Below are 24,443 nucleotides of genomic sequence, written 5' to 3'. Positions count from 1 at the left end.
GATTGGGCAACAAAATGGCAAATGAAATTTAATGTGGATAAATGTAAAGTAATGCACATTGGAAAAAATAACCCCGACTATACATACAATATGATGGTGGCTAATTTAGCTACAACTAATCAGGTGTCATCATGGATAGTTCTCTGAAGATGTCCACACAGTGCGCAGAGGCGGTCATAAAAGCAAACCGGATGTTAGGAATCATTGAAAAGGAGATAGAGAACAAGACTGAGAATATATTATTGCCCTTATATAAATCCATGGTATACCCACATCTCGAATACTGTGTATAGATGTAGTCTCCTCACATCAAAAAAGATATTCTAACACTAGAAAAGGGCAACTAAAATGATTAGGGGTTTGGAGATGGTCCCATACGAGGAAAGATTAAAGAGGCTAAGCCTCTTCAGCTTGGATAAGAGGAGACTAAGAGGGGTTATGATAGAGGTATATAAAATCATGAGTGATGTGGAGAAAGTGGATAAGGAAAAGTTATTTACTTATTCCCATAATACAAGAACTAGAGGTCACCAAATGAACTTAATAGGTAGCAGGTTTAAAACAAATAAAGGGAAGTTCTTCACACAGCGCACAGTCAACTTGTGGAACTCCTTACCTGAGGAGGTTGTGAAGGCTGGGATTATAACAATGTTTAAAAGGGAAATGGATAAATTCATGGTGGTTAAGTCCATAAATGGCTATTAGCCAGGATGGGTAAGGAATGGTGTCCCTAGCATCTGTTCGTCAGAGGATGGAGATGGATGGCAGGAGAGAGATCACTTGATCATTGCCTGTTAGGTTCACTCCCTCTGGGGCACCTGGCATTGGCCACTGTCGGTAGACAGATACTGGGCTAGATGGACCTTTGGTCTGACCTGGTACGGCCGTTCTTATGTTCTTAATTGAAGAAGAGTTCTGGGTTAACTCCAAAGCTTGCCTCTTTTACCAATAGAGGTTGGTGAAGCTCTTACTCTCACCCATCTTGTCTCTCCTGAACTCTGAAAAGTGTGTTCTTTCCACTCCTCTTGGAGAGAATTTAAGTTTTCCCTTTGGAAAAGTATCAGGCTGAAGCAATTGTATTGATTGTGACACTGGAATTGAAGGACTATTTAATATTATAAATAAATTAGTCTAAATCTGAGCTTCCTGTTTTCAAATTGGTTTTGCCAACTCAGTTCTCAATTCTCTTCTAGAAAGGCCTCCAGGATGCCTGGTCATGCCAGGAGAAGTGGCAAGAAGAAAGCCCCCCAGTGCTGCTCTTAGTCCCAGATGGATTGTTCAGTGGCAGAAGGAGTTGATTTGTTTGCTGCCACAAAAAATGTCTGGGCACCAGATCTCCCTACTTCTTCCAGCACAACCCTGGCTCTATCCCTGTCCCAGTCACTGGTGTAGGAGGTTCCCTCATGCACTTAGCCAAAAGCCTTACACAGCCTTCTTAGTGTAGTTGGGAGCATGTCAATCGCATAATCTGAAGCTCCTGAGTTTGAGCATCAGAAAGGGCAGATGGTTTGTGCCCTGCTTCAGCTTTTTCTAAAGGAAATCCCAGAAAAAAGACATTGGAGCAAACTGACTTCTGGAAATTCTCCCACACATCTTACACACAGAGGGACTTCTCTTTCTAAGACATTAACTCTTCCTTCTCTTGTATGACTTTTTAATGCAGCTGCAAATTCCAGTTCCTGGAGACTCTTTCCACAGAGAACACAGCCACAGTGCAATGACAAAGCAGGGGGCTGCCAGGTTGTCATAGGCGAGTAGTTAACGGGATGCATTAAAAATCCAGCAGAGTCACTCCCCCACAAGCAGCTTTGAACCTTGATGACTGTGATGCTGAGATTCCACTGCCTCAGCATCCTCAACCCCCACTGGAGGAGAGTGTAGAGTCCTTAGATCTCTCTTCATATTTCAGACCCCAGCCGGTGTAGCATCCCTGCCCAGCAACTCACCATCTGCCCCTGGAGAACCAGCTGGTGAGCTGCACCAACAGGCAGACAGCCTATACCGCTCCCCTCAGAGCAGCAGCCGCAGCTGTTGGCAGCTAATCCCCACCTGAGGCTTGGGGGAAGGAGCTGGGGATCACTTGAGTTCAAACACAGTGAGACTCGATGTATGGAAGAAATAACATTTCTCTCTAACACTGATTTAAATTCAGGGCCCCTCCCCGCATTTCTGCTTTGTAAGAGCCTCATTCCTGTACATAAAACATAAGAACAGCTGTACTGGGCCAGACCAATGGTCCATCCAGTCCAGTGTTCTGTCTTTCAACAGTGGTCAGTGCCAGATGCTTCAGAGGGAATTAACAAAACATGTAATCATGAAGTGGCCCATTCCCAGCGTCTTTACAGATGTGAACACAAAAACATTTGAGGACCACTTGCAGCTACTGAGAATCATAGAACATCAGGGTTGGAAGGGACCTCAGGAGGTCATCTAGTCCAACCCCCTGCTCAAAGCAGAACCAAGTCCAACTAAATCATCCCAGCCAGGGCTCTGTCAAGCCAGGCCTTACAAACCTATAAGGATGGAGATTATATCACCTTCCTAGGGAACCCATTCCAGTGCTTCACCACCCTCCTAGGGAAAGTTTTTCCTAATATCCAACCTAGACCTCCCACATTGCAACTTGAGACCATTGCTCCTTGTTCTGTCATCTGCCACCACTGAGAACAGCCAAGCTCCATCCTCTTTGGAACCCCCCTTCAGGTAGTTGAAGGCTGCTATCAAATTCCAACTCAGTCTTCTCTTCTGCAGACTAAACAATCCCAGCTCCCTCACTCTCTCTTCATAAATCATATGCCTAGGCCCCCTAATCATTTTCGTTGCCCTCCGCTGAACGCTCTCCAATTTGTTCACATCCTTTCTGTTGCGGGGGGCCCAAAACTGGACACAGTACTCCAGACGTGGCCACACCAGTGCGAAATAGACAGGAATAATCACTTCCCTTGATCTCCTGGCAACATTCCTACTAATGCTGCCCAATATGCTGTTAACCTTCCAGGCAACAAGGGCACATTATTGACTCATATCCAGCTTCTTGTCCACTGTAATCCCCAGGTCCTTTCCTGCAGAACTGCCACTTAGCCAGTCTGTCCCCAGTCTGCACCGGTGCATGGGACTCTTCTGTTCTAAGTGTAGAAATCTGCATTTGTCCTTGTTGAACCTCATCCGATTTCTTTTGACCCTATCCTCCAATTTATCTAACTCACTTTGGACCCAATCCCTACTCTCTAACACTTGGATTCTTTACGTGCTTTCACAGAGAGAAGAGCACATGTTCCATGATTTCATAGGGCAGAGTTTTATGCTATAGGGAGCTTCCCCAGTGTGGATCTGACAGGTGGATCAACATAAAGATACATTGTGACCCATCTCAGGGTGCTGAGGACTGTGAGTCTCCTTGTTGCCACCTGCCACGAGGAAGAGGGAGTTTTGCATTTGGCAGCTGGATGTTAGTGACCAAACTCACCAGCCTATCAGGCAGTCATGCACCCACCTCTGGGCTACAGCAGCCCTGACAGTTGACAACAGAGGCACCTTAACCCCTGAGTTCCTTCAATGTGTCCACCTCTGGGGTCCAGCTCCGATCACCAGATACTTGGGGTATGTCTATACTACCTGCTGAATCAGCGGCCAGCAATCGATCCGGCGGGGGTCGATCTATCGTGTCTAGTGTAGATGCAATAAATCGATCCCTGAGTGCTCTCCCGTCGGTACTCGAGTGTACTCCAGCTTGGTGAGAGGCGCAGGCACAGTCTATGGGGGAGCTGCAGCAGTCGACTCACCGCGATGAAGACATCACGGTAAGTCGATCTAAGTACATCGACTTCAGCTATGTTATTCATGTAGCTGACGTTGCATAACTTAGATTGATCCCCTCCACTAGAGTAGACCAGGGCTCAGAAAAATCCCAGATCCTCTCTGCCCAAAGCAATGGTACATCCCAGGTTACCAGTTTTACTGTAGCCCACTGCTACTGTATCACACACAGCACTTGGGCACAGTTATTGAACAAATGGAATTTTCTTTAACAAGGGACAGAGATTTACACAGAAACAAATGTGAGTGATGGAAACCAACCATTACCAAAAAAACCAAATCATAAAATGCAACCTACACTTTTTAATAGTTACCTTTCCTATCTAAGTAGATTGAAGTGTGAGGTGACAGTCTATTGCAGTGATTGCTAGTCCCTAGGAGCCATGCCCCTGCCTTTCTTGAAGCACCACTGGTCATTAGTGATCTCCTTGGTGAATGGACCCAGAGTGTTTCTCTCCACCTTGTTATAAACTGAATCAGTCTTTTGTGTATATTTACAGAAAGGACCATTTCCTCATTGTCATATTGTCCTTTTCACTTCTACAGGGTTTCAGTGTCTATAATTTGTCGCTGATAGCTTTCCTTTGGCTTTTCTGGGCTGGTGCAAAGGTTGACAATGCAGCAAAACATCGCATAACTGGCTAGCAAGAGACAGGGGACAATTCCCTCCCACTTGAATGGGCTGTCCCCAACAAGACCTATGATTGGGGTGTTTCACTTTCATGACAATACCATATGGGCATAATTTTCCATATACTTACATTACTCCTTCAATAGGACTCTCACACCTCTTGCAGTGATCAGGAGTAACAATAATTTACAAGCTTTCACTAGAGATCTCACTGCTATGCTTCCTGGCTAAATACATATAAAAAAATAGGGCATTAGGTGTGATGAATTTGTCAGATCTGAGACAGTAGTTTCTTGTGAATTACTTTGACTTCTTTGCCAATTGCCACCAAAGAGTTTTTATCACACATGCACTGAGCTATATACAGTCACACTCTGATAGAACAGAAAGGTCAGCACAAAAAATAGGGAAAGGAACAATAAAATACTAAAGTGACAATGGTTGGAACTCTCCATTTCTCTCAGTCTTTGGACTGATGGGTATGAAGAGCTTTTCCCTCAGTTGAACCAGGCAATCAGATACCTGGCTCAGCCCTCCATCCTAGCAGCTTTCTCACATACAGGGAGATGGGTCAAAATTGGAACTGATGTCATGACTCACTTTCCAGAGGGGATCAATCTGTCTAAGGCTATGTCTACACTTCAAACACTGGAAATAGTCTTCTGACAACCTAACACTGTCTACAATGGGGCTTAGGTCACATTAACTACTTCTCTCAGAAGAGTGGATTTTTCACACCCCCAAGAGATGTGACTATGTCAACACAGCTTTTCAGTGTCGACCAGCCTTTAGGTGGCTTTTTGATATGAAAGGCAATGGACTTCAACCATCAATACCAAGGAAAAGGCTGATGAATGCAGCTTTCCTACAAGCTGGACACATCCTATGACAGATGTCATGCCTTTCCTTTGCAAATTAGAGAAGTGGGGAAGTCAGTGACTCTTACAGTGTAAGTGGGTAAAAACTTATAGAACTTGTCTCCTCGAGTAGTTTTACTTTTAATAGAAATTGACTTTGAAGCTAAGCAAAATAAGTTCTATTTGAAAACACAAAAAAATAAAATCTACAGGCCCAATATTCTTTTATATACTCTAACACCTATTCTCCCACCCCAACCTGTGGAGTGAGGTTTTCTACCAAAACTCCTTACACTACAGGGGCTAAATAAAATCAAATTCACTTTTGAAGATTAGCCATCATTTCCTGTACGACTAACAAAAGAAAAAACAAGACAATTTTCAGTTTTCCAAAATAATTCAGATTATCAAACAATTAGTCTCTTACTCTTTAACCAATAACGTCTCCTGTTATTTCATTTTCACTAGTAACACTAATATATTCAAAGATCACAAATTGTTGTCATATATGTCAGTTTTCTTTTAATCCCCATTGCCAACAACTGAACCTTGGCTCAAGTTGTGGTTTGTCCCAACACTTCTGAGAGAGTTCATATTACTCTGGTTCTTCTGCTACGCGTGTTCGTGGAAGGCGTCTCCTATGTGGAAATGTTTGCATCATGAGGAAAAATACCTCTCTTTTCACACTATAAATCTTTCACAGTAGGAGGTAGCAGGGGAGAAATGATGTAAATGTATAAAACACAAAAGAAAACTGTCTGGTCTACTCTAAAGACATTTATCAGTATAATTATTGCTCAGAGGTGTGAAAAATCGATACAGCTGAGCAACGTAGTTACACAGCTCTAATCCCCTGTGTATATAGCGCTACATCAGCAGGAGAGCTTCTCCGGCCAACATAGCCATCTGAGACAATATTGATTTAAACAATTGAACTACGCTGTGGTCATATGCACTTTCTTCAGTTAGTTGGGGTCTGCTGTTGTTCACAATTTCCAAGTGGTGATTTTAAATCACTGCTGTCTTTGTTAGCATGGCCAGTAAATTGGAGAGTTCTCTCCTCTTGACATAACTGCACTTGAACTTTCTCCGTGTCATTATGGAAGGATGGGGAAAAAGCAAAGCTGAAGTGAGAAATGATGACTTTAGCAAATGGCCATTTGTCTTAAATTCTCCAATAAATCTGAGCTGAATTAATATCTAATTGTGTGACCACACAGCCATCAAGAAAGATAGAAACCCAGATCACAGAGAGATAGAATACATGACAATGAAAGTGTAAATTGAAATTCCAGAGCAGGTTACATCTAATTATTTAGAATCAGGACAAGAGATTCTCCCATCACATTCTCCTCTGATCCATTCAAACATATTTCATTGAGCACTATCTCAATTGTCAGTTATGTTATTTACAACATGTTTAGTATCCTAGCATCACCATAATGGGGGAAAAAGCAGTCACCCTGCCAGAAGTGGCTTTACCAATAGATGGAGCCTAGGATTTAAATTTAAAATGATCACACTGCATTTAGAATCCATATGAATCCCCCTTCCCGGACTTTGATACTTTCATCTCTAGTCACAGCAACTCTGGTATAGAATTAAATAAATCAAAGCATCATCTCCAAGCACAGACAACTGAGAACACTTCATCACATGATACTTTGAGAAGTGGAGAGGTAGAACGTGATGACGATAAATTCTGCCTGGCTCAGACAAAAGGTAACAGTTCCGAAATGACAAGGAAGAAGGGAATCTCTGAGTCACCCCATCTCCTTCCAAGTATCAGAGAGGTAGCCATGTTAGCCTGGATCTGTAAAACGTGACAAAGAATCCTGTGGCACCTTGTAGACTAACAGACGTATTGGTGCATAAGCTTTTGTGGGTGAATCCCCACTTCGTCAGATGCATGTAGTGGAAATTTCCAGAGGCGGGTATAAATATGCAAACAAGAATCAGGCTAGAGATAACAAAGTTAGTTCAAAAGGGAGGATTCTAGCAGTTGAAGTGTGAACACCAAAGAAGGAGAAACTGCTTTTGTAGTTGGCTAGCCATTCACAGTCTTTGTTTAATCCTGAGCTGATGGTGTCAAATTTGCAAATAAACTGAAGCTCAGCAGTTTCCCTTTGAAGTCTGGGTCTGAAGTTTTTTTGCTGCAGGATGGCTATTTTTAAATCTGCAATTGTGTGTCCAGGGAGACTGAAGTGTTATCCTATAGGTTTCTGTACATTGCTTATGCTCAAAAACATTTTTTTTAGTCTATAAGGTGCCACAGGACTCTGTCACTTTTCACATCTCCTTCCTGTATCACGGAGGCTTAAATAACACTTTTTTCCTGCCCCTGCTCCTCTTCATTTAAATATAATTTGAAAAGTTCCCATGATAACTGCTCTTCAGCACAACCCAGAGCAATGTAAGAACAACTGGCAATGATGCAATCTGCATCATTGGTGACTCTAACAATAACTTTGCAATAGGAGAAATGGTATAAATGTGTTGCCCCTTATTTCTTATGGGAAGGGCACACTCGAATTACTCATGGGACAATGGAGTTGATAGAAAGGACAAATGGGTCCACCTCAAAGAGGTCAAACTGCAAAATGCAAAACTGGGCCACTCATCTGGACAAGCTGAGGGATATCAGTGCTTCAAACAGTTCAAACAGCTTTTAAAAGTTACTATGTGGGAATCAGGAAAAGTATTACAGTATTGATAGCCCTTGAGGTTTTTATGGTGTTGATGTCCCTTGCAGATTCTCTGATGGCTCACATGGGCTCAGTGGCAAGACAAGATTTTCCCACACTTACTGCTTCCATTGGGTCTCATACCTGTGTGCATTCTCTGATGGCTAATAAGCTGCTGGCGGTGAATGAAGTTTTTCCCACAATGACTGCATTTATAGGGCCTCTCCCCTGTGTGTATTCTGAGATGGGTAAGAAGGTGCGAGCTGTGATTGAAGGTTTTCCCACACTCACTGCATACATAGGGCCTCTCTCCTGTGTGGATTCTCTGATGCCCAGTAAGGTGAGAGCTGTGAGTGAAGCTTTTCCTACACTCATGGCATCCATAGGGCCTCTCCCCTGTGTGGATTCTCTGATGTTTAGAAAGGGCTGAGCTGTGAGTGAAGCTTTTCCCACACTCACGGCATTCATAGGGCCTCTCCCCTGTGTGGATTCTCTTATGAACAAGAAGATTTGATTTGTAAGTGAAGGTTTTCCCACTCTCACTGCATTCAAAGGGCCTCTCCCCTGTGTGGATTCTCTGATGTTCAGAAAGGGCTGTGCTGGTAATAAAGCTTTTTCCACCCTCACGGCATTCATAGGGCCTCTCCCCTGTGTGGATTCTCTGATGTTGAGAAAGGGCTGAGCTGGTAATAAAGCTTTTGCCACATTCACGGCATTCATAAGGCCTCTTCCCTGTGTGGATTCTCTGATTTTTAGAAAGGACTAAGCTGCTAGTGAAGCTTTCCCCACACTCATTGCCTTCATAGGGCCTCTCCCCTGTGTGGATTCTCTCATGATGAAAAAGGTTTGATTTGTAAGTGAAGGTCTTCCCACACTCACGGCATTCATAGGGCCTCTCCCCTGTGTGGATACTCTCATGATGAAAAAGGTTTGATTTGTAAGTGAAGGTCTTCCCACACTCACGGCATTCATAGGGCCTCTTCCCTGTGTGGATTCTCTGATGTTGATAAAAAGCTGATCTTTCAGTGAAGCTTTCCCCACACTCACGGCATTCATAGGGCCTCTTCCTTGTGTGGATTCTCTGATGGAGAAAAAGGCCTGATCTGCGAATGAAGTTTTCCCCACACTCACAGCATTCACAGGGCCTCTCGCCTGTGTGGATTCTCTTATGATCAACAAGACTTGATTTATAAGCGAAGATTTTCCCATACTCACAGCATTCATAGCGCCTCTCCCATGTGTGGATTCTCTGAAGTTCAGAAAGGGCTGAGCTGCTACAGAAGCTTTTCCCACACTCACGGCATGTACTTTTCCTCTTTCCCATGAAGATTTTCTGCTGTGTTGTGGTTTCCTTGACGCTCTTCTGAGTTCCCTGACAGGAAATAAACGTACTCATTTTCTCTCCTGGCTGGTTTCCCTGCTCTCTTTTTGGTCTGTGCTGAATCTCACAGGAGTTTCCCTGCTCATGACTCCTGGACACATTCCTTTTCGATCTTTGCAATAATTCTCTGTGTTTATCCACTTGCTCGACATTTTCCTGCTGATAATTCTGCTCCTCTTTCTCACTTATCATTGCATCACCTGCTGTGATAGACACAGATACCTCAAATAGGTATGGAAAGGGGAAGGCAAAACCAATACAAGTGTTTGAGAGATGTCAAATAAAAACAAGAACTGAACTCCTCCAAACTCTTCCCCTAAATAGGCGAGAGGAGGAGATCAATTTGGCCTTCACATCCCATCCAAATTCACAGGGGGAAGGAAGGAAGCCATGGCCTGGTGTGCTAGGATCTACAGGAAGCCATGAACTATATTTACCCTGAGGATGAGACCCTTGCTAGGGACAATAATGAATTGAGAGACCTCTCAAGGGCTTTGTAGGGCATGCCAGATGTTTCTTTCAGGCACTTACAGATTCTGAGTTAGTTTAATGTTTCCTCACCTGTCTGGGGAGCTCTCAGGATCCGTCTTTCCTCTGAACCCTGGAGGTCTAGAACCCATGACTCTTCTCCCTGTTCCAGCTGAGAGATTCTATGAGGTTTGGAAACTGGAAACCCTGCTCAGATGAAAGAAAACAAAGGAGTTCAGTTGATTTCATATGACTTTGTCATAAAAAAACACTCTGTTAATTTAACTTCAGTGTTTAGTGTGACCCAGTGTGCCTGGGTCAGTCCTCAATGAAAAGGCCAAGATCAGAGCAGGCTGAAAAAGGGAGAGCAGTTGCTCCCAAAACTGGTGGTTAACACAGAAGTTAAACTAACCGACCAGTCACAAACTGTGCTTCTGATCCCCCATGCTAGTTATTGAGAAACTGAAAAAAGAAATCACACGGCCCCCTTTATTGCATTCCAGTTCTCTGACTCCCAATCGGCACCTAGGTCCAGCACAGTGAGAGGTTATTTAAAAACTCTGCTCACATAAACAAAGTGTTCTTCTGACCCAGAGTCAGTCACATTACCAGGTCAGTATAGGTTTGGATCTTACCCAAAATACTACGATGTCAGCCAATCCTTAGCATCTAAACTAAAGGTTTATAAGCAAGAAAGCATCTAAACTAAAGGTTTATTATAAAAGATAGAAAGAAAAAGGGAGTTGTTAAATGGGAAAGCAGTCAGATACATTCAGAAATATATATATCTGGTTCTTAGCAGTGTTGGGGAGTTTCTGGCTTGAAAGGCTCTCTGGTACACATCCACATTATTCAGTCCTTTGTTCAAGCCTTCAGTTTGTAGAGAAGTTGCTCCAGAGGTAGGAAGAGGGATTGAAGACAAAATGAAGATGATGCAGCTGCCCTTTATATTCCTTTTGCCAAGTGGCTTCTACTTCCTGTGTCCCAAACACAAGCTTCACAGCACATGGCATGGAAAAGCCTTGGAGTTCTCAGTACACAGGCATACCCCTGCATGTCTTGCTGACTCAATAGGTGTATCCCCTAAATCCTTTCAATGGGTTCATTGTATGGCTGATGACCCTGGATGGGCCATCGAACAGGCTGGGCAACAGTGAAGCCAGTATGTCTGGGGGTGTCACTCAGAAACACTACACAAGTCTGGAATACAGATACACCCTACATATCTATAACTCACAACACAAAGATAGAAACAAAATTATCAAACTTGGAAAATCATAGCATTTTCATTGACATCTTACATGGCATATCTAGCACGATTCATTGCAATTTCATCCTATTGGTATTTATAATAAAATAATAATGATAATATAAAGTGTCTCTCAATTAAATACAGTGTCACTTAATAAACCAGTGAATTCCCAGTACCGGTTCCCCAAGTATTTGAAGATGCCGAACACCTTGCTTGTGAGGGACTGAAACACCCACATATATGTTGGGAACACACATGCAGACACTGTGCAAGCCTGAACTCCTATGTTCACTCTTCTACAAAATTATGATTAATTTTGTTCATAGTATGTGTCAGGGCTGAATCCCCACTCTGTCACTCTGAATGCAGAAAGTGGGGGCCCGCCAGGATTCTAAAGATTAATTCGTGCCACTCTAGGCTTGTATTAAACCCCCAAAGTTACAGCTTTTCTCTGCCCTTGGCTTGGTAAATGCTGTCACCACCCAAATGCAAAAAAAAACCCCAAACCCTTGGACCCAGGAAGGAGCACTTGAGAATTCTTCCCTCTGGGGCACCTTCAAGCCCTTTCACCTCCCCTACAGGAAAGAACTGAGAAAGAAAACAAAAGAAATTAGCTGTGACTACCAGATAATCAAATAACACACACAAACCTCTTAGGACACCAAAAATCCAATCCTGTTCTTAAAAGATTAAAAGATATTAAAATTGAAAAGGAAAACAATACATCTGGAACTTAGGCTTTTGGTAGATCTTAAAAGAAACAATTTTTGTAAGCACCCAAAATTGCTTTCTTGGGGGTTCAGCTTACAAGCAAACAAAAGCATCTGGGATAGCACAGAGGAGATCCAAAAGCCAAAATAAAAAATAAACCTGATTGTGTCTGTTAAACATTCCCTATCCAAATCATTTCTTCTAGGTATGGAAGATGAATTTTCATACCTGGTTCAAGCCTTACACAGCATTGCTACTCAGTGTCTCCTCCGGAGAACAGACAAAGGGAAAGTTACTTTCTCATTTAAAAACGTTCTAGCCTTTCCATTGGCTCTTTTGGTCAGGTGGGCCCAATATTGTTGGGTTGTTTTTTTTTAAACCCTGTTGGCTTGTTAACTCTTCAGAGGTAAAGCAAACAGAGAACTCACACCAACAGAGATTTTACAGCCAACTGCCAGGCTGGGTGTTTACAAAAGGGAGATCCCTCCCCTTCCCTTCATTTATCACTGTATGGCTTCTGAGGTATCATTTGAAAAGACATAATCTACTGAATATCCTCCTGTTAAACTGTGTAGCAACATTGTATGTAAAGTTATGAGATTTTACGGTATGATATTACTAAAAAAGTTGCAACCCTAACCCTAAGTTCTTCAGAGACAGCAAGGCAAACAGCTGGTCAAATAGATATTCTCCAGCAGGGGGAAGGTGTGAAGATGACATTTACATTCCATCACAGGGACCATTTGAAGCTCATATCTATGATAGCCTGTCACCATGACTCAGCTGAGAACTGAATTTGTTTCTAGTACAAAGGACTGAATTATAAAAAGATGTGAGGAAAATGCATGACACACTTTCTCTCTTTCCCTCTGCTCATGACAACTCCTGAAGAACTGAATGTGGGCGGCAGGGGCAGGTTAGGGGAATCCTGGCTGAAAGGAGAACCAGCCTGTCTCAGCAGATGGTGAAACATTTGTTTTAAATCCAGTTTAACTTGTTAAGTTAAACATTAGTTCATGTTTTATCTTGCATTTCTTTTGTAAACAATTCTGACTTTTATGCCTCATTACTTGTAGTCACTTAAAATCTTTTTTTTCCAGTAGTTAATAATTTTGTTTCCTTTTTTTATCAAACCAGTGTGTTTGGATTAAAGTGTGTTGGAAACTCCATTTGGAATAACAAGGCTGGTGCATGTCATCTTCCACTGATGAAACAACAGATTTCATATGAGCTCCCCTTTTTCAGGATTGTGCTTGACAGGACAAGGTGCACATTTCTGGAGGAAGTCTGGGAGCAGAGAATTTTCTGGGGTTCTCCTGTAGGGTACTGTAATTCGGGAGTTGATGACTAGTAGCACTCAAAACTGTGTAGCTGGAAGTGAGTTACATGCTGGAGACTGTGTGTTAACTGCCCAGGAGTGGCTGCTCACACAGTAGAGCACTGTAAAAGGCACCCCAGCTTGGACAACTGAGGGGACAGAGCTGTTCAACAGTCCAGATTGTACTGTGGTTAATGTCACAGACACTCAATTTCAAAGAGTCTCCTAAAATACACAGAAAGTAAATCCACATCCCAGAAATCGAAGTCTCCAGAGAGAGGGCAAGTCTCCCAGGCACTGCTTCTTGCTGACAGGTCCAGAGACAAAGGATATGTCTACACTACGGGATTATTCTGATTTTACAGAAACCGTTTTTTTAAAATAGATTGTATAAAGTTGAGTGCACGCGGCCACACTAAGCACATTAATTCAGTAGTGTGCATCCATGTACCGAAGCTAGCGTCGATTTCCAGAGCCTTGCACTGTGGTAGCTATCCCATAGTTCCTGCAGTCTCCCCCGCCCACTGGAATTCTGGGTTGAGATCCCAGTGCCTGATGGGGCAAAAAAAATTGTTGCGGGTGGTTCTGGGTACAGCCTCACCCCTCTCTCCGTGAAAGCAGCAGCAGACAACCGTTTCACGCCTTTTTTCCTGGATGAACTGTGCAGACGCCATACCATGGCAAGCATGGACCCTGCTCAGCTCAAGACAGCAATCATGGACATTGTAAACACCTCGTGCATTCTCATGCAGTCTATGCTTAACCAGGACCTGAATAACCAGGCGAGGAGGTGGCAGTGCTACAGCGGAGCGGCGATGAGAGTAATGAGGACATGGCCACAGAATTCTCTCAAACTGACGGCCCCAGCATGTTGGAGATCCTGCTGGTAATGGCCGCAGGTTCTAGCCATGGAATGCCGATTTTGGGCCCGGGAAACAAGCACAGACTGGTGGGACCGCGTAGTGTTGCGGGTGTGGGATGATTCCCAGTGGCTGTGAAACTTTTGCATGCGAAAGGGCACTTTCATGGAACTTTGTGACTTGCTTTCTCCTGCCCTGAAATGCCAGAATACCAAGATGAGAGCAGCCCTCATAGTTGAGAAACAAGTGGCAATAGCCCTCTGGAAGCTTGCAACACCAGACAGCTACCAGTCTGTCGGGAATCAATTTGGATTGGGCAAATCTACTGTTGGGGCTGCTATGATGCAAGTAGCTAAAGCAATCACTAAGCTGCTGCTACTAAAGGTTGCGACTCTGGGAAAGGTGCAGGTCATAGTAGATGGCTTTGCTGCAATGGGATTCCCTAACTGTGGTAGGGCCATAGATAGAACCCATATCCCTGTCTTGGCACCGGAGTACCAGGGCACCCAATACATAAACAGCAATGGGTACTTTTCTATGGTGCTGCAAGCACTGGTGGATCACAAGGGACGTTTCACCAACATTCACATGGGATGGCCAGGAAGGGTTCATGACGCTCGCTTCTTCAGGAAAACTACTCTGTTTAAATGGCTGCAGCAAGGGAATTACTTCCCAGACCAGAACAACAGTTGGGGGATGTAGAAATGCCTAAAGTTATCCTGGGGGACCCAGCATATCCCTTTGATGCCATGGCTCAAAGCCATACACAGGCAGCCAGGACAGTAGTCAGGAGCTGTTCAACTACAGGCTGAGCAAGTACAGAATGGTGGTAGAATGTGCATTTGGATGTTTAAAGGCACGCTGGTGCACATTACTGACTCGCTCAGACTTCAGCCAAACCAATGTCCCCATTGTTATTGCTGCTTGCTGTGTGCTCCATAATCTCTGTGAGAGTAAGGGGGAGACCTTTATGGTGGGGTGTGAGGCTGAGGCAAAACACCTGTCTGCTGATTACACGCAGCCAGACACCAGGACGATTAGAAGAGCACACCAGGAAGCGGTGCACATCAGAGAAGCTTTGAAAACCAGTTTCATCACTGGCCAGGGTACGGTGTGACTGTTGTGTTTGATTCTCCTTGATGAACCCTCCCGCCCCCCTTGATTGACTTATTCTCTGTAAGCCACCCACCCTCCCCCTTCGATCACAGCTTACTTTCTGAGGAAATAAAGTCACTCTCGTTTAAAAATTATGTATTATTTATTAATTCATTATAAATAGAGGGAGAGAACTGACAAGGTAGCCTGGGTGGGGTTTGGGAGGAGGATAGGAGGGAAGGAAAAGGCCACTAAAAATTTCAAAATAATGACAGCCTTTTGGTTGGGCTGTCCACTGAGGTGGAATGGGCAGGTGCACGGAGCCTCCCCCCCAGCATTCTTACTCGTCTGGTGTGTGAGGAGGGTGGTTATACAGGGGCTGCAGCGGCATGCTGTGATCCTGCTGCCATTCCTGAAGCTCCACCAGACGCCAGAGCATGTCAGTTTGATCACGCAGCATCCCGACACCTCTGATCTTCCTGCCGCCACCTCTCATCTCGAGTGTCCCTCCTGCCCTCACGTTCGTCCCTCCTGCCCTCACAGTCACTGGCATCTTTCCTGTACTTTGATACCACGTCCTTCCACTCATTTAGATGAGCTCTTTCATTGCGGGTCACTTCCATGATTTCCGAGAACATTTCATCTTGGGTCTTTTTTTTCCGCTGCCTTATCTGAGAGAGCCTTTGGGAAGGAGGAGGGAGACTTGAAAAATTTGCAGCTGCATGAGGGAGGGAACAAATGGAGAGAAGTATTTAAAAAGATACATTTTACAGAACAATGGTTATACTCTTTCACGATGAATAACACTATTCACCTTACATAGCACATGTGATTTCAGTACAAGGTCGCATTTTGCATATTAATATTGAGTGCCTGTGGCTTTGATGTTAGAGATCACAGATGCACGTCCGGGCAGCAGAATTCAGCTTGCATGCGGCCATGGTAAGCCATTGTCTTTCGGTTTCTGCAGCCTTCATATATCCAGCGCCCTCCTTTCTCAAATAGCAAGTAAAGCCCGTTGAGTGCCGCTTCTTTCCTGTTAACGTGCAGCACCAGGACCCTGCCCCCCATCCAATTCTCTGGGATGATCGCTTTACCCCTCCCCCCACCGCGTGGCTGGTAGCAGGGAAGATCCCTGCTAGCTAAATGCGAAAAAGCTCAGCGCCAGTCACCCCCCACCTTCCCCCTGCTTGGCTAACTGCAGGGAAGGATTTCTTTTAAGCCACAGACAAACAGCCCAGTAGGAATGGCCATCTCTGTCCCCTTAAATAAATTCCCGTATTTCAACCAGATTACCATGAATGATATCACTATCCTGAGGATAACACAGCGGGACAAAGAACAGATGTTGCTTGAATACCAGCAAACACCAGGACCATATGCAGCTAGGCTTTGTCATGCAATGCATCCCAAGTCCTCAGGGCAAATTAATCATTAAAAAACGCTTGCTTTTAAACCATGTTTTATATTTACAAAAGGTACACTCACCAGAGGTCCCTTCCATGGCTTCATTGTCTGGGGTAATGGCTTCGGAGGGTAATTCCGTCAGGCTGAGAAAAAGGTCCTGGCTGTTGGGGAGAATGGAGTGCTGTGTTTTCTCTGCAAGCTCGTTCTCCTGTTCCTCCTCCTCATCTTCCCCATCCGCAGACTCCTCGGGCATGGTTGAGATTACCATCCCCACCTCGGAATCCACGGACAGGGATGGGATAGTGGTGGCAGACCCCCCTAGAATTGAATGCAGCTCAACGTAGAAGCAGCATGTTTGCAGCCCTGCCCCAGACCTTCTGTTTGCTTCTTTGGTTTTCTGGTAGGCTTGTCTGATCTCCTTAACTTTCACACGGCACTGTACTGAGTCCCTGGTGTGGCCTCTCTCCATCATGGCCTTGGAAATTTTTTCAAATTTTTTTCATTTCGTCTTTTGTAACGGAGTTCTGTTAGCACAGAATCCTCTTCCCATATAGTGACTGGATCCAGTACCTCCGTGCGGTCCAAGCTGAAGCTCTTTTTCTATTCTCAGACTGCATGGTCACCTGTGCTGATGAGCTCTCCACGCTGGGCAAACAGGAAATGAAATTCAAAAGTTCGCTGGGCTTTTCCTGTCTACCTGGCCAGTGTATCCGACTCCAGATTGCTGTCCAAAGCGGTCACAATGGTATATTGTGGGATAGCTCCCGGAGACCATTACTGTCGAATTGCGACCACACTAACCCTAATTCGAAATGGCAATACTGATTTCAGCGCTACCCCCCTCGTCAGGGAGGAGTACAGATAGCTGTATTAAGAGCCCTTTATATCGAAATAAAGGGCTTCATTGTGTGGACGGGTGCAGGGTTAATTCGGTTTAACGTTGCTAAATTCGGTATAAACTCGTAATGTAGACTAGGCCAAAGAGAGAGTCCTGAGGAAGCTGGAAACATAAGCGTGGTGTTCAGTGGAGAAAGGGAACAGGAAGGGCAGGGATATTATTGAATGCAGGATCTCAGCAGTACTAAATGTCAGGATAACACATATTGCAGCCCATTGGAAAACATAATCCCAAATATACATATAAAATGATGGGGTCTAAATTAGTTATTTCCATTGATTTACATAAGGAAAATAAGATATTCTCTGTATTATTGTCTATCCCTTTTTAAATAATTCCTAACATCCTGTCTGATTTTTTGACTTCTGCTGCACACTGCTGGATGTCTTCATAGAACTATCCACAATGACAAAAATCTTTTTCCTGATTAGCCTAATTTTGCCCCCGTCATATTGTATGTATAGTTGGGGTTACTTTTTCCAATGTGCATTACTTGACACTTATACACATTAAATTTCATTTGCCATTTTGTTGCCCATTCACTTAGTTTTGTGAGATCTTTTTGAAATTCTTCACAGTCAGCTTTGGTCTTAACTATCTTGAGCAGTTTAGTAACATCTGCAAACTTTGCCACCTCACTGTTCACCCCTTTCTCCAGATCATTTATGAATAAGTTGAATAGGATTGGTCCTAGGACTGACTCTTGGGGAACACCACTAGTTACTCCTCTCCATTCTGAAAGTTGGCCATTTATTCCTACCCTTTGTTCCCTGTCTTTTAACTAGTTCTCAATCCATGAAAAGATCCTCCCTTTTATCCCATTATAACTTAATTTATGTAAGAGCCTTTGGTGAGGGATCTTGTCAAAGGCTTTCTGGACATCTAAGTACACTATGTCCACTGGATCCCCCTTGTCCACATGTTTGTTGACCCCTTCAAAAGAACTCTAATAGATTAGTAAGACACGATTTCCCTTTACAGAAACCATGTTGACTTTTGCTCAACAATTTTTGTTCTTCTATGTGCCTGATAATTTTATTCTTTACTATTGTTTCCACTAATTTGCCTGGTACAGATGTTAGACTTCCTGGTCTGTAACTGCCAGGATCGCCTCTAGAGCCCTTTTTAAATATTGGCGTTATATTAGCAATCTTCCAGTCATTGCGTACAGAAGCTGATTTGAAGGACAGGTTACAAACCATAGCTAATAGTTCCCCAATTTCACATTTGAGTTCCTTCAGAACTCTATGGAACATGAGGTTTCATTTAAGATTTGTACTTCGAGTCTACATTTTCTTTAACATACAGTGCCACTCCCCTCCCCACTCCCCAAGTATGACCTGCTCAGATATATTTTGTACCCTGGAATGATTGTGTCCCATTGATTGTCCTCACTCCACCAGGTTTATGTGATGCCTATTATGTCAATATCTTCTTTTAACACGAGGCAGTCTAATACACCCATCTTATTATTTAGACTTCTAGCATTTGTGTACAAGGACTTTAAAAACTTGTCACTGTTTATTTGTCTGCCCTTTTCTGATGTGTCAGATTCTTTTGTGTGTGAATGCTTCTCGTCTGATCTGGCCCCTACTTTATCCTCTTCCAGCCTCTCTCCCTGACTAAAACTAGAAAAATTTCTATCACTAGATTCTTCTCTAAGACATGTCTCTGTCCAATCCACGACTCCTCTGCAGCCATTGGCTTTCCCCCATCTCTTAGTTTAAAAACTGCTCGGCAATCTTTTTAAAGTTAAGTGCCAGCAGTCCGGTTCCACTTTGGTTTAGGTGGAGCCCATCTTTCCTGTATAGGCTCCCCCATCCCCTGAGTTTCCCCAGTTTCTAATAAATCTAAACGCCTCGTCTCTACACCATCATCTCATCCACGCATTGAGATTCTGAAGCTCTGCCTGCATACCTGGCCCTGTGCGTGGAACTGGAAGCATTTCTGAGAATGCCACCATAGAGGTCCCGGATTTCAGTCTCTTTCCTTGCAGACTAAATTTGGCCTCCAGGATGTCTCGCCTAGTGTTCCTTATGTCATCGGTGCCTACATATACCACAGCCACCGGTTCCTCCCGAGCACTACGCATAAATCTATCTAGATGCCTTGAGAAATCAGCAACCTTTGCACCAGGCAGGCATGTCACAATACGGTTCTCCCGGTCATCTCAAACCCAGCTACCCTTGTTTCTAATGATCAAATCTCCCATTACTAACAGCTGCCTTTTCTTAATGACTGGAGTTCCCGCCACAGAGAGGTAACCTCAGTGCAAGAGGTTACCCCAACACCATCTGGAAGGAGGGTCCCAACTATGGGAAGGTTTCCCTCTGCTCCCATTGACTGCTCTTCTTCCCTGGGCCTTTCATCCTCCTCAACAGTGCAGTGGCTGTCTGACTGGAGGTGGGAGGAATCTACAGTGTCCCTGAAAGCCTCATCAACATACTTCTCTGCCTCCCTTAGCGTCTCCAGTTCCACCACCTTGGCCTCCAAAGCCTCTATGCCGCCTCTGAGGGCCAGGAGCTCCTTGCACCAAATGCATACATAAGCCACCCGCCCATAGGGCAGGTAATCATACATGCTACATTGAGTGCAATAAACAGGATAGCCCCCACTCTGCTGCTGGGCTTCTGCCTGCATTCTCTCTTACAGCTACCTAGGCTAACAAGAGTTTTTGTTTCAATCAAGAAATTTGTATTATAGCTTAAACATTTTAAAAAATGGCAAGAGTACCTCACCCCTTCCAAACTCCCTCACTAAACTCCCTGTTAGCAGCCCTGTTCACAAAGCTCCCTGGTCGCTTGCTCACTGCTTAACAGAGCACTCCCCTATCACATACCTCCCCACCTCCAGCCCCTGCTGTGAGCCACTCAGGGTAGGAGGTTGGGAGCATCCCCAGAGCCCCAGCCCACACCCTCAGCTCCGACTCCAGCACCCCCGACCACATACCCAGCCCTCACACCCCATGCCTGACTCCTGTACCCCCCCACATCCTCACCCCCACTCTGAGCACCAAATATGCGAGCTCCTGCAAACACACACCCACATTGCCATCTGCACCCCTTGCACCAAATGGGAGCTGCCCCAGGTAAGCACTCCACACCCAAATGTCCTGCCCCAACCGAGTCCCCTCCTGCATCCTAAAACCTAGCCAGACCCTGCACCCCAATCTCCAGCCAGCTCCTGCACCCTAATTCCCTCCTAGACCCTGCATCTCCAGCCCTGACTCCTGTACCCTGAACACCCTGCCCTCACTGACTCCTGCACCCTCTCTCACACCCCTAACCCTTGCTCCTTCATCCCTTTCCAACACACCCCAGTTCCCTGCCCTCCCTAATTCCTGCAACCACTCATAACTCTTTTCCCTCCAACCCCCCTACCCCTCACACATCCCCAACCCTGACTCCTGCACCCCTCCAAAACAGCCTCCTCCCCATCCTAACTCCTGCCTCTCCCCCCCACATCCCCACCTGCATCACTCGCATGAAACAGGAGCTGCTCCAGGTAAGCACTCCACACCTCAACCACCTGCCCCAGCCCTGAGCCCCCTCCCACACCCTAACTCCTGGCCAGACCCTGCACTCCAATGTTTTTAATTTTTAATAAAGGGCTCTTATCCAAAGCGTTTTACAATAGTTAGCTAACAGTACAAACAATATTTGAAAAGATCATTAAGTGGTGCACTGAGACTCTCAGCGATTTTCAAGCGGTCTGTGGAAAACTCAGACTACAAAAACAATCAAGGCACCTCACTTTATCCTCATTTACTTCCTATTACTTATAGGAGCAGGAGGAAGAAAAAAAAAAGAATGAAAAATGGGGGTGGGAGGAAAATAAGAGAGAATGTTCTTTTTCTTGCCTGGGTCCCAAGGAGGGACCCCCTAAAATGAAGCTGAGCACAGGGCCCCACTAACACTAAATTCTCCACTCAGCTTCCTTCTCTGGATACTCCCAGCCAGCATTCAAGGACGCAGGGAGTGTCTGTGTAATAAGTAACCCTGGACCAGCAGCTCTGACTCCAGCAGCCTGCTTGTTACACCCCAAGCATAATTGTGGTCTGGGTGGAGAAGGCTCAGGGTTTGTGAGGTCAGGGGTAGGAAGCTTCTGCTGATTATGCCGCACCTAACCCTGTTTTACTTGAGCAAACGGAAGACATTTGACACTGTGCGATAATGCTCCTGTGCTCTGTTCCCGAAGTGTTCTGCAGCAGGAGAGGGTCTCTGGTACTGTGTGTGTCAGTGGCACATTGGGGCGATGCAGAAACAGGGCAGAGTAGAGGTGGCATTGTGTGGCTGGCGTGAGCCATCTCTCTTCTTTTCCCCTCCCAAGAACTGAGGGGACATGAACCCTTACCCAGCGAGGTCACATTCTCATAGTTCTCGTGCATGACATCCCTGTAGAGAGCTCTCTGAGTGAGGTCCAGCAGAGCCCTCTCTTCCCTGGTGAAATACACAGCCACCTCCTCGAAGGTCACTGGCCCCTAAAAGAGCGAGAGTCCAACACTCAGTACCTGCCGACCCACTCACAGCCCCCTATACATGGGGACAGGAGCCAAACAGAAACTCTGGGTGGATTGCAGTCAGAGTCCCACCCCCAACCTGCTCAAAGCATCCAGGAAACACTAGGGTGAGGGAACAAAGAGAGAGCCCCTCTTCTCTCCCAGCAGATCCATCACACACCTAATAGCCACAGACTGATTCAGGAGATGGAGCCCCTAGCAGGGTCCAGGGAGAGCTCCCTGGTAGGAAGCCCAACAACCTCCCCATTCTGAAGAGCTGGATGTGAAGGGAGGGGAATCTCCCCTAAGCCTGACTGGTGGGTGCCCCCTTCATATCTCACAGCAGCAGCTGGTTAATCAGGTCAGGCTCCAACACTATGAGTCTGGTCAGTTTTCCCATCCCCATGTAGCTGGGTTATCTTCTGCTCCACAAACTAGAGCATTTCCACTGCCGAACCTCATGGGTCTGTTCCTACAATCTAGGCCACTTGTTAAATAACTCCTAACAGGTTTAGCACATCCCTATCCTCCTCCCTTTCTCCACCCTGAGCATTTCCTCCAAACCAGACTGTGCAAACCTTCCCATTTCCCAAGTATTTGCTGTCCCTGTCCCTCCTGAAGGAACCCACCAGCAACCCTCTGATAATACCTACCGGAACTGGCTCCTCTGCAGCCATTTCTCTAACCAGTCCAATGAGAAGATGGGATGAACTGGAGCGAAACAGAGACATTATTCTACAGCCTGGCAGGGTGAGAAGGGCAGTTGTGAAGAACAGGCTTTAATTAATTTCACAGCATGATTCCCCAGGCACTCTCTCTGCAGACAGACACCCTAGAGTCTGCCATGCTGAGAAAAGGCTTGAGCTCTTTATACAGTGTAGACCTGGCCGCTCCTGCCAGGCTAAACCCACATTGACATTTTTAACCTCCCTTCTCCCTCCCTCCATCCCACAACAGTCTCTGAACACAAGGCTAGAAAAAAGCAGAACCAAAGGAGTCACTTTCAACGATTCCCTCTGACACTGACCCCATGGCAGCCACACCCCAGCAGGAGGGATATGGAGTCATGAACTGGGTTTTCCTCTGTCTGAGCCTCATCCTGTCCACAGGAAAGTGATTCTATCCATGGTGCAGTAATACATCTGTCTGGGAAGGTTAGAGATCTGGAAATCTCTCTCAAAACTCTTCTCTCCCATTGCCCCTTTCAATCTTTTTCTCCTTCTACCTCCTTTTCTCTGTCCCCTTTCCCTGCCCGTCTGGTAGGAAAGTCCCATTCCTGGGTAGTTTGCTCCCCCATGGCTGGATTTGCTCCTGCAATTGCTAATTGGATGAGAAATGAGGGGGGTCTGTTGGTGTAGAGTCATTTTAAGGCCAGACCCCCAACATTTTCCCTTTGTTTCTTTCAGTTACTTGGAATGTCTAGATCATAATTTAGTATTAACAGTGCCCGGGCTGCCCTAGGGAGGCTAGTACCAGCTGGAGAAAGTCATCCCCAGAGCTAGGCAGAGAAGCAGCTTTAATTAAGGTCACTTCCCAGCACAGAACCCCCGCTGAGGGAGCAGCAGCTGCCAAGCCTGGTCTCCCAGATCACAATGGAGGCTGCAGTGTCTGACTCAGGAAGCTGAACCCCAGTATCCTGGGCAGAGAGGGACAGAGCATTTGAGCAGCTTCCCTCCTTTAGCTCTCTGGGGAGAGCAGCTAATGAGAGCCGCTCCTCACAGGGAGAATTGCTGATCTTATTCACCCCACTGTCCATCTGAAGTCACTCCCTGTCTTTCCATACAGTGACTCTGGATTAACATTGGTCTCAATGAAACCAGATTTCAGAAAGAATGAGTCCAGAACGCTGTGGAAGAGATCATTGTGTGGCAGTGCTGACCCCTTTCCCACCTCCCTCACGCCCCAGATAGAGAACAAGGACTGAGGGCACAAATTTTCCAAACAGAATCAAAAGTTCCTGCAGTTTTCAAAAGAGGAGAAAAGCAAAATCTGTGATTTCACATGAACAGTGTCTAATAAGTGGATAGAAAGTTATCACAGTGACAGGGCATGTGACTGGGAAATGCCAGGCAGTGCTTGGAGATAGGACTCTGGCACAAGTTGATCAGAGAAAACGATCATAGTTAGAAGAAGTTCCCAGAGCCCACAGCCAAGGTCCCACCAGATATTCCCTGGGATGCAGCCTCCAGAGTCCCTGGCCAGGGACCCCAGATACTTCTCAAAGCCTCACCAGCCAGGGAATCCCCACCAGACCATGACTGTCAGGTTGGGAATCCCAAAAGGTTCCCCCCACCAAGAGCCCCCAGTAGCCAGGGACTCGCCCACTGGGAACTTAGTCCCTCACTGCCTGCCTAGGACTCCCCCTTCCCCCCCACCAGCAGGACCTGCCATGCCGTTTGTCTGGGACTCCCTCCTCCACCCAGCGGGACCCCCTGATACTTTACAGTGGGACCCCTCACTCTGCTTGCCTTGCATCCCCTGACCTTGGGCCAGGGATCCCCTCCCCCAGCTCTGTGCATTGGGCATGGCAACAATCCCAATGCTGGGGAAGCCCAGACAGAGCCCCG

The 24,443-nt window shown here is 45.6% G+C and overlaps 3 protein-coding genes across 3 annotated transcripts in view; 1 reads left to right on the top strand and 2 right to left on the bottom strand.

Annotated features, from left to right (window-relative positions):
* The window catches only part of LOC127046670 (zinc finger protein 436-like), a 545,929-nt gene that overhangs the window by 251,099 nt on the left and 270,387 nt on the right, over window positions 1–24,443 (top strand). The gene's annotated exons all lie outside the window — the stretch shown is intronic.
* The window catches only part of LOC127043044 (zinc finger protein 34-like), a 320,191-nt gene that overhangs the window by 48,991 nt on the left and 246,757 nt on the right, over window positions 1–24,443 (bottom strand). The window lies entirely within an intron of this gene.
* The window catches only part of LOC127038672 (zinc finger protein 420-like), a 130,631-nt gene continuing 114,267 nt past the window's right edge, over window positions 8,080–24,443 (bottom strand). The window contains exon 2 of the mRNA XM_050931438.1: window positions 8,080–9,237. Within this exon, the coding sequence (XP_050787395.1) occupies window positions 8,080–9,237 (1,158 nt within the window). The remainder of the gene's footprint in view (window positions 9,238–24,443) is intronic.

The sequence above is a fragment of the Gopherus flavomarginatus genome, chromosome 1 (assembly GCF_025201925.1).
Source record: "Gopherus flavomarginatus isolate rGopFla2 chromosome 1, rGopFla2.mat.asm, whole genome shotgun sequence".
Classification (NCBI taxonomy): domain Eukaryota; kingdom Metazoa; phylum Chordata; order Testudines; family Testudinidae; genus Gopherus; species Gopherus flavomarginatus.
This window is presented reverse-complemented; position numbering and strand designations above follow the sequence as displayed.